This window comes from Drosophila gunungcola, unplaced genomic scaffold, assembly GCF_025200985.1.
Source record: "Drosophila gunungcola strain Sukarami unplaced genomic scaffold, Dgunungcola_SK_2 000102F, whole genome shotgun sequence".
NCBI classification, from domain to species: domain Eukaryota; kingdom Metazoa; phylum Arthropoda; class Insecta; order Diptera; family Drosophilidae; genus Drosophila; species Drosophila gunungcola.
Window position 1 is genome coordinate 16,824 of NW_026453264.1, and position 10,768 is coordinate 27,591.

The 10,768-nt window shown below is 51.4% G+C and overlaps 1 protein-coding gene across 1 annotated transcript; it reads right to left on the reverse strand.

The window, feature by feature from the left end:
* Window positions 1-2,178: 2,178 nt before the first annotated feature.
* LOC128265216 (uncharacterized) lies at window positions 2,179-2,918 on the reverse strand. The gene is made up of 2 exons (XM_053001090.1): window positions 2,519-2,918; window positions 2,179-2,462 (listed from the first exon to the last, which is right to left on the reverse strand). Exons 1-2 carry the CDS (start codon window positions 2,916-2,918, stop codon window positions 2,179-2,181), a joined length of 684 nt encoding a protein of 227 aa, XP_052857050.1.
* Between the last annotated feature and the right edge of the window lie 7,850 nt (window positions 2,919-10,768).

Consider the following 10,768-nt stretch of genomic DNA (forward strand, 5'->3'; position numbering starts at 1 on the left):
AGTTGCAAAATTGCCTGCTTCCAATATTATTTTAAGGCGGCCATGCTCACAATTTTTAAGCATTGTGGTGATGGCTTCCTTAGTGCTGAATTTGTCAGCGTGCTCGGGCGAGTGGCTTTCATCAATCTACAAAGCTTCAAGGAGCTTTCGTAGATTGTCTATTTCTGTTGTGAAATTTTCTGCTGTTTTGCCTTTCTGGCTTGTTATTGCCATTTTGGCTTTACCTACGTCGGATGTTTCGCCGACTATAGTGTCTTGCAGTTTTTTGATTATGGCATCTATAGTTGTGTCGTTTTGAATTCTGTTTAATGTTGATCCTATTATTTTGGATTTAATGACTTCTACAGCCAAAACTTCGAATGTGCCTTTTATGTGCCTTTTTAACCAACTTCAAAGCTGTTATGAATCTTTGAAGGTGTAGCCCTTGCCCGTTGAGCTCGGGGATGGCATTCGATATTTCTCTTATGTATGCTTTTTGGGCAATGGTTCCATCCGCCATTGTGGTCGGTTTTTCTTCTATAAGGCTATCGTTTGTATCGTAGTAGAGACGGGGTCATCTGACTCAGCCGGCTCAAGTACTGGCGAATCTGATAATTCTGGATCGTCTCTAGTTTCTACGGTCAATGGAGTATTTAATACAGTTGGTACAGAAATAGTTAAATTGTACCTTTGTTTTATAAGTATTTAATTCGATCGCAATTTGATCAAGTACACGCGCTGTGTTAATGCGGTTTACTAATACTTCATCATGTTTATTTACTGTAATTTTAATTTTAAGTTATTTAATGGAATTATTTCTTTGAAACCATCATTTAAAGATTTCTGACTGATCTTACTTGTTAACCTGGAATGGTACTCAATACTATTGCTTTTTGTATATTTGAGCAATGTATTAAAGGATAAAAATCTAGATTGTACCTATTTATATATTCATATTCGAAATCTGAAATTAATAGAGGCTGTGCTCTGTTTCTGACTATGGCTAATACTCTATTCTCAAAATTTGGTTCCTTATCGATAGCAATTATAATGCAAACCATGTATTCATTTTTAGTGTAAGGACTTTTTCATAGGCTGGGATAGGCTTCAGTCCGGACAGAGTCCTCAACAGTTGAATTTGTAGAAACACAGGAGACGAAAACGGGACTGGGAGTTGCCGCCGGGGTTTCGTTATCGGGATCACGTGGCCGGCCTCGTCGTCCGTGTTGCGTAGAGAAAACAAACCTCGGAAACGCCACACGAAAATGGGACCGGCGCAGGTTTAACTCGCGGGGATTTCGACTGCGCCCTGCGCGGAGCGAGGGAGGGGACGCGGGGAAATCGGCGGGGTTTTAATTTCACAAATTTATCTTCCATTTATTCATTCTTTTATTCTCCCTAACCTGCGCACTCGGTACTGTCTGTCTCTGAACTCTGCTGCTTATCTTACTTCAGAGCTTGGTCTGATGTCGCCGCCCGCTGGTGCCTTCCGCTGTTTTCCGTGTTGGTCCGTTCAGCTCGGCTGCCGCAAAAGAAAGAGAGCGATCTCAGCCGATCGCTGTTCCACTTCGACACGCTTGTTTCGTGCTTTACAGCACGCTCGCGCCATCAGCACTAAGCTGCCCTTTAACAGCACGCTCGCTCGTTCATGGGTGAATGCGATAACTTATCGATACTATCGGCATTCGACCCGACTGGCCAGCTGACCGATCTTGTTGATCAACACTGGCAACCGCACGCGCTTATATTTGAAACTAGGATATCTTAGGTTTTAAGCTTAAATCTATATTTGAAAACTTAACATGTAATGAGAACTTAACATAATAATGCCTTCAATGGCTGAGAAGTTGGGTTTTCGAATAGGGTTGGGTGGTTAAAGAACTGGGCGGTGGGCCATGATGACTTCTCCCCGAGCAGTCACGTTGACGCGAAAATTAGCGCCGTCTATTTCACGAAGATATCGCACGCGCCGGTGATCCTGAGCCTGGATGGATGTGACGAGAGCGGGGGGGTAGACGGCGGTCCGGGGCGTGAGTCTGTTGAATGTGGTTGTCTGTGAAAGGTGCCCAAATAGTTAGCCTAGTACTACGTTACCTAACTTTCCTAGCCTGAGTGCGAAGATCAAACTATCTTTAACTAGCCTATTCGATACAATTTTCCCGCTTAAAGGCAACTTGTTACTGGGTTCGCCGCTTACGTCTACCCTGGTAGAGTTGTATCGGGTTCGTTATCAAGTGTGGGTTGAGAATCGCTCCTTCTGGGGTCTTCTATAGAGTCGTCGTATTGTTCTTCGCGCGGATGATATTCCTTCAGATCGCCTATGCCAGCTGTACGCCTCTTCCGGCCGTCTACCTGCTGTAGACGCACGATATTCGATGATAGAAATTTCACCACCTTAAACGTCGCCTCAGGTTGTAGTGTTGACTTTGTTCCTGAGAAGCTATTTGGTTGGTTCCAGGGCGGTGCGGAACGCTTCCTGAAGCCTTTTGGTCCAACGGCGAAGCATGTAAGTCGGGTGCGATCGCATCGAAGAGGGCACCTGGCAACCTATGCTCCCGACCTTGTACTAGATAGGCCGGACTAAACCTTGTGCTATCTGAGATGCTGGTGTTTATGCCGAGGGAGATCTCGGGCACTAGTTGGCCCCTTGTCCGATGATCCTGATTCACATATTGTGCTATTATTGTCTTGATAGTACGGTTGGCGCGCTCCTTCGGATTTTGCTGGGGGGGAGTACGGAACGCTGTATTCCAGTTGAATAACGCCCGGAAGCTTTGGCTTTGGAATTGCGTGCCGTTGTCGCAAATCAACCTCCTGGGGGCTCCAAAGCGAGAGCGGATCCTTTCTCGGAATCCGAACTCCAGTTGGGCGGCAATGGCCTTCTTCAACGGGATGAGTTCTACCCACTTGGAGAATATATCGATGAAAACCAGGAGCATTGTGTTTCCCCGGCGGTCCGGGGAAGGGGTCCGACGAGGTCGACTCCGACGAGCGCGAACGACTCCGTAAGTTGGCGAGTGAGCATCTTGCCAGCTGGTTTACGCTGGCTAACCTTGTACTGTTGGCAGGTCAGACAGATAGTGACATACCGTACCACGTCCCGATGAAGTCCAGGCCAGAAGTAACGTTGGGCGATCCTCCTGAGCGTCTTCCAGATGCCCAGGTGCCCGCGGAGGGATGGTCGTGGCATTCACCTAAAACGGGTTGACGCTGTTCTCGGGGTATGCACAGCTTGCCTACCCTGACGCCTTTGGTATGCCCTATGTGCCTATAGAGATGTCCATTATCCAGGGAGTAGTCCGTAAATTTCTCGGGACGTCTTTGGACCTGCTCCTGCATCATTCGTTCTGTGATCACGTCGAACTTATAACCCTCCAGGTAGCAACGGAACTTTCGGGTGGCCCACACAATGGCGAGGCCCTCCTTTTCAGTGGCCGAAAGTTCTCCTCACGTAGGCGATTACTCGTTCGTCGGGTGAGGACCGCGCCGAGTCCTTTGCCGCTGGAGTCCGTCTGAAGCTGGAACTTATACTCAAAATTTGGGCAGGCCAATACCGGGGCGGACGTCAGTCGCGCCTTAAGCAAAATCGAACGCCTGCTGTTGGGGTTCTTCCCAGGGTTACTCTACTCCCTTCTTCAGAAGAGGCGACATGGGTTGTACTAGGGAGGCAAAGTCTTGGACAAAACGTCTGTACCAAGATGCGATTTCGAGATGGCGGCGAAGTTCCTTGACGTTAGTCGGGGGATGTAGTCCCTGAATTGCCGTTATTTTGACGGGGTCTGTCCTGATGCCTTCCTCGCTGATCTGGTGACCCAAATACACTAATCTTCTTTGGAAGAACTTGCACTTACTCCGATTTAAGAGTAGATTCGCTTCTCGAAGGCGCATGGATAATGATGTCGTCTAAATAAGCGAAGGCGTGGGGCTCCATATCGGGGCCGATGACGCTGTCCAGGGCTCGTTGGAAAGTCGCTGGGGCGGAGTGATGTCCAAACTGCATGACTTTCCAGTGGAAGAGTTCACGTCCGGGGACAGTAAATGCGGTGAATTCTCGACTGGCTTCTGCCATGGGAATCTGCCAGTACCCGTTTTTGAGGTCCAACGTGGAGATGTACCGGGCGTTCCGTAGACGATCCAGGATATGGTTGATGCGTGGAAGCGGGTACGCGTCGGGTATGGAGTGTCCGTTGAGTTGACGATAGTCAACGCACATTCGCATGTCCCCTGTCTTCTTTCGGGCTTCGAGAGGGTTCGTCCTGCAGCAGTTCGTCCACCTGCTCGTTGATGATACGCTGCATGGCCGGGTTCTTGGAATAATATCGCTGTTTCAGCGGTATGCCTAAGCTCCTCTTGAAGGAACCGGAGAGTTTCCGCGTCGAGAGGTTCTTCAGACACTAGCGATTCCGGCGGGGATTCCGCGACAGTAGCCAGGTGTCCGTGAGGGCAATGCATCCGGAACGGATTGCGCCTCTGAGCGTTCTCTGTGTCCGGTTGGGCGGGTAGTTGATACTTCCCGATTCCCTGCGGGCTTCTCGGGAAAGATTGTGGCGTATCCGGGTCGTCGGTGGAAGTTCCTGTCGCGAGATACTTCCGAAAAGGCTGGAGGTTGTACTGGTTTTCCTTGATGGTGACATCGGCCGTTGTTATTTCCGTGGTAGTGCCGGGGAGGATCGGTGGTGGCGAGTGCTCCGATGGAACTGGGGTTGGGTTCTGGCCCGCGGTCGACGTGATGTGATGCCTTGGAGCGGGTATGGGAACCGTTGTGACTCCCTCGTTGGTCCTTGTTGTCCGACCCGAATCGAGTCGGTTGGCGACCGCTTCGCTGACAAAGCTTCTGGAGGCTCCCGTGTCAATTGTTGCTGAGAAGAGTTGTCCCTCGATGGAAACCGTGGCGACGATCCGGCCTCCCGTCAAACGAAGGGGTGGAACTAATGGTGGGGGAGCGCTGGGTGGGTCGCCGCCTGCTCCCTGTGTGTGCGAGGACCCTGGCTGTTTCCCGACTGGCGGCAGCAGTCAATGGTGCGGACACCACCATTCCCGCAGTCCCAGCAGTATAGGACTAGTGGGTTCTGGCATTCCCGGACGAAGTGTACCACCTCCGCGCAGCGGGAGATCCGCCTCCTGGGAGATCATCCGGTTTGATATCGCTGGACTCGTCGGCGAGGGCCGGGCGGAGGGCTGCTCCTTGTAGTGTAGCTACCACTGGCGGATGGGACTACTGCTGCTTGCCTTACTGGGTCTCGATCCCGAGCTTTTTCGAACGCGGTGGCTAGTTGTGTCAACCCTTCCAGGGAGGAGAATTCATGGCGCCTTATAAACAGTTGATACTCCGGCAGCAGGTTCTCGTAGATCCTTTCGAGCTCCTGGTCGAACGAGTAGTTCGCCCCCTGGAACATCATCAGGCGTAGTTCTATCACATAGAATTTGAAAGGCTCGCCGCCTTGCTGGTGGCGGGCCCTGATTGCATCCTAAAGGCGCTGATAATACCGTGCAGGGAGGAAAAACTCCAAAAACTCCCACTTGAAAGTTTCCCAGGGCACGGCGTGCATCTGGTAGGCTCGGTACCAGCCTTCGGCACGGCTTGATAGCAAGCCAGCGATGGCCCGTGGGATGTCGCTGTTCCGGACGCTGTATGCTGTAGCGCCTTCCTCGACTCGTTCCATGAAGTGAAGGGGGTTGGTTTGTCCATCGAAAAGGACGCCCCATCCTCGAAGCTTTTCGGCGAACGCGGCTGCTGACATATGCTGGGGTGGCGATCGGGCCGCGGGGTTGGAGCCTTGGATTCCGCGTCCTGGGCTCGTGTGACGATGTTCTGGGGACGGCACGAAGAGAAGGGTGCCCCCTCCTTGAGTAGAGCTTGGAGTTCGTCCTTTCGCCGGTAGGAAATCCACCTGACCCCCAATGTCTTATGTCGCGGATGCGTCGTCGGACGCGGAGAAGCTCCCCTCCTCGATCTGAGCAGCGGTCGACGAAGCTGGTTTTTCTTCTGCGTCCTCCAATGCTTTTCGTTCTAAGTCCGTTTTCATCGGTCGACCCGGTGTACGGTGCGGCTGGGAGTCCGCTGCTGTAGGGCCTCTGAGTGGGCGTCGCGCGGATGACTGCTGGATGATGAGGTGGGAGTGGCTAGGTCTCCCGACTGGCGGCAGGGGATCCGGTGTCCACGGTGAGCGTGGTGATTGTGTCCTCGTCACGGTGAGTGCTGTAGGTGGCGCGGCTGGGGCGCAAGTCGGCGGCTGAGCTGGCTTCCGGGGTGCTCCTATTTACTCTTTGTCTAGGCTTTTAAATCTTGGGTGCTCCTAATCAAAACAAAATCTCACGGCTGGATATGGATCTTTAAGCCATGCGGTTGATACCAAAAAAAAACCCAACTCCTACAGGATAGGTCGTCCCTGTTCGGGCGCCAAACTGTTAGGACTTTTTCATAGGCTGGGGTAGGCTTCAGTCCGGCCAGAGTGCTCTACAGTTAAATTTGTAGAAACACAGGAGACGAAAACGGGACTGGGAGTTGCCGCCGGGATTTTGTTATCGGCATCACGTGGCCGGCCAAGTCGTCCGTATTGCGTAGAGAAAACGTACCTCGGAAACGCCACACGAAAACGGGACCGGCGTATATTTAACTTGCGGGAATTTCGACTGGGCCCTGCGCGGAGCGAAGGGGAGGGCGCGGGGAAATCGGCGGAGATTTGCCCGTCCGGCAAGTGTTCGGATTGGGCAGAGTAAACCTCGGGAAACGAAAATATGGGAGCTTGTCCGACGTGGATGGGCACGCGGGCAGCTTTGGCTTCCGAGTTTGTAGAGAAGCCTCAACCCCTCGGTGAAATTCACTAAATTTTTACTAGCCTGTCCCTAACCTGGACGTGAGTAGAAAAAGCCGGCGGTACTTTCCCGCGCTTTTCTCCGGTATGGTAAGCGTTCGTATTGCGTAGAGAAAACAGACCTCGGAGACGCAACACGAGAACTTGCCCGACCTGGAGTAGCACGTGGGTAGCTTTGGTGTACGTGTTGCGTAGAGAAAACAGACCTCGAAAACGCAATACGGAAACCTGGCCAACCGGAAAACACTCCGCGAAGTTCACTAAATTATATTACCGGCACTTGGGGTTATTAATTTCGCAAGTTTATCTTCCTTTTATTTAACCTTCGCACTCAATACTGCCTGCCTCTGATCTCTTTGCTTATCTTACTCCTGAGCTTGATCTGATGTCGCCGTCCGCTGGTTCCTTCCGCTGAGTTTTCCTGGGGGTCCGTCCGGTTCGGCTGCCGCAAAGAAAGACAGCGATCTCAGCGGATCGCTGTGCCACGTCGGCACGCTTGTTTTTGCGCTTTACAGCACGCTCGCGTTATCAGCACTAAACCTGCCTTTAACAGCACGCTCGCGCTTAACAGCACGTTCGCGCCATCTGCGCTAAGCTTGCCTTTAACAGCACGCTTTGCTTAACAGCACGCTCGTATGTTCACGGGTGATTGCGATAATTTTAACAGCACGCTTGGCGCTTAACAGCACACTCGCATTTTCACGGGTGATTGCGATAATTTTAACAGCACGCTTGTCGCTTACAGAACGCTCGCATGTTCACGGGCGATTGCGATAACTTATCGATATTATCGACTTTCGACCAGGCTGGCCAGCTGACTGATCTTGCTGATCACCACTGGCAACCTCGCGCGCTTATGTTTAAAACTAGGATAACTTAGGTTAGCTTAAGTCTATATTTGGAAACTTAACATGTAATGAGAACTTAACATAATACTGCCTTCAATGGCTAAGATACTGGGTTTTCAAGTGGGGAAAATGTGAGGCGCCTTGAGCGTCCTCACACCCCCTCTACCTCGGGGTGGTTAAAGAAGTGGGCGTAGGGCCACGATGACTTCTCCCTGAGCGGTCACGTTGCCGCGAAATTCTGTGCCGTCGATTTAGCGAAGATATCGCACGCGCCGATCCTGAAAGGTGTCTAAATTGTTAGCCTAGTACTACGTTACCTAACTTTCCTAGCCTGAGTGCGAAGATCAAACTATCTTTAACTAGCCTATTCGATAAAATTTTCCCGCTTAAAGGTAACTTGGTACTAGCTTCGTCGATTACGTCTACCCTGGTAGAGTTGAATCGGGTTCGTCATCAAGTGTGGGTTGAGAATCGCTCTACCGGCTGTAGACCCACGACATTTGATGATAGAAATTTCACCACCTTAAAGGGACCAGCGTACTTCGGTGTAAGTTTTGCGTTAAAGCCCTCGTTGGCCTTGGACAGATGGTGAAGACGGACTAGGACCTGTGAACCTATTTGGGGTCGCCACTCGCGTCGCCTCAGGTTATAGTGTCGACTTTGTTCTAGAGAAGCTATGTGATTGGTTTCCAGGGCGGTGCGGAACGCTTCCTGAAGCCTTTTGGCGCGTTCCGTTGGGTCCAATGGCGAGGCATGTAAGTCGGGTGCGACCGCATCGAAGAGGGCACCTGGCAACCTAGGCTCCCGACCTTGTACTAGATACGCCGAACTAAACCCCGTGCTATCTGAGATGCTGGTGTTTATGGCGAGGGAGATCTCGGGCAGTAGTTGGTCCCATGTCCGATGATCCTGATTCACATATTGTGCTATCATTGTCTTGATAGTACGGTTGGCGCGCTCCGTCGGATTTTGCTGGGGGGAGTACGGAGCGGTGTATTCCAGTTGAATACCGTTGTTCCGGCAGAACGCCCGGAACCTTCGGCTGGTGAATTGCGTGCCGTTGTCGCAAATCAACCTCCTCGGGGCTCCAAAGCGAGCGAGGATCCTTTCTCGGAATCCGAACTCCAGTTGGGCGGCAGTGGCTTTCTTCAATGGGATGAGCTCTACCCACTTCGAGAATATATCGATGAAAACCAGGAGCATGGTGTTTCCGCGTCGGGTCCGGGGAAGGGGTCCAACGAAGTCGGATCCGACGAGCGCAAACGGCTCCGTAGCTTTTCGAGTGAGCATCTTGCCAGCTGGTTTACGCTGGCTAACCTTGTGCTGTTGGCAGGTCAGACAGCTAGTGACATACTGTACCACGTCCCAATGAAGTCCAGGCCAGATGTAACGTTGGGCGATTCTCCTGAGTGTCTTCCGGATGCCCAATGCCCGGCGGAGGGATGGTCGTGGCATTCTCCTAGTACTGGTTGACTCTGTTCTCGGGGTACGCACAGCTTCCAGGGGTTGCCTACCCTGACGCCTGTGGTATGCCCTTTGTGTCTATAGAGCTGTCCATTATCCAGGGAGTAGTCCGGAAATTTCTCGGGACGACTTTGGACCTGCTCCTGCATCTTTCGTACCCATTTGCAATGGCACTTAAGTTCCGCGAGTAACTGGAGTCTTCCGAGTGGTTGCCGGGAGTGGGCGTCGGCGACCACGTTGTATTTACCCTTCCGGTAAAGAACGTCGAACTGGTATTGTTGAAGTTGCAATGCCCACCGAGCTATCCGTCCCGTGGGATTGTTAATGGAATTCAACCATTTGAGGGCCAGGTGATCTGTGATCAAGTCGAACTTATTACCCTCCAGGTAGCAACGTAGCTTTCGGGTGGCCCACACAGTGGCGAGGCACTCCTTTTCCGTGGCTCATGAGGCGATTACTCGTTCGTCGCCCTCAATGTTCTGGATGAGGACCGAGCCGAGTCCGTTGTCGCTGGCGTCCGTCTGAAGTTGGAACTCATACTCAAAATTTGGGCAGCCCAATACAGGGGCGGACGTCAGTCGCGCCTTAAGTAAATCGAATGCCTACTGTTAAGGTTATTACCAGGTCCACTTTACTCCCTTCCTCAGAAGACGCGACATTGGTTGTACTAGGGAGGCAAAGTCTTGGACAAAACGTCTGTACCAAGATGCGATTCCGAGATGGCGGCGAAGTTCCTGGACTGCCGTTTTTTTGTCGAGGTCTGTCCTGATGCCTTCCTCGCTGATCAGGTAACCCAAATACACTAATCTTCTTTGGAAAAACTTGCACTTACCCCGATTTAAGCGTAGATTCGCTTCTCGAAGGCGCCGGAAGATTTCCCACAGATTGCGCGCATGGTCCTCCCACGTTGCCCTGATGACGATGATGTCGTCTAATTAAGCGAAGGCGTAGGGGAGGATCGGTGGTGGCGAGTGCTCCGATGGAACTGGGGCTGGGTTCTGTCCGGCGGTCGAAGTGATGTGATGTCTTGGGGCGGGTATGGGACCCGTTGTGGCCCCCTCGTTGGTCCTTGTTGTCAGCTGGGTAGGAGAAGGTGGGTGCGAAAGGTGGGCGTTCGCCGCTGTGGGCGCCGCTCGGGTGGCTGGGCCAAAATAATATCGAGAAATCCGCTCCGCCAGTAAATCACCCGCCTCAATGCCGTCTACCGAGCGTTGCTCTCCCAACTGTTAGCGGAAAACACATCGAATTTAAAAATTTTATAAGCCTTTTCGAAACTTTCGTTGACAAAGATGACACTTTACACGATATTGAAAAATTCAATCATTTAATTTCGTGTTTAGCTGGAGACGCTTTAGAAACAGTTAGGGCCTTTCAAGTCACTGCGGAAAATTATCCCAAAATTATCCCTTGCTAGCCTGAAGCGGGTGTACGATAATGATTGTCTTATTTTTTTTGACAACATATCGACACTTTTTAATTTGCAAAAAATTTCCCAGCCTTCAGCTACAGCCTTGAGAACCCTCATCGACACGGTCACGCATTACTAATGCTATATTAATACATCTGGTAATGAGCAAGGTCGATGCAGGAACTAATAGAAAATGGGAAGCTCAGTTAGATTATACTTCGCTTCCACTTTGGAGCGAATGTGAGGCAGCCCTC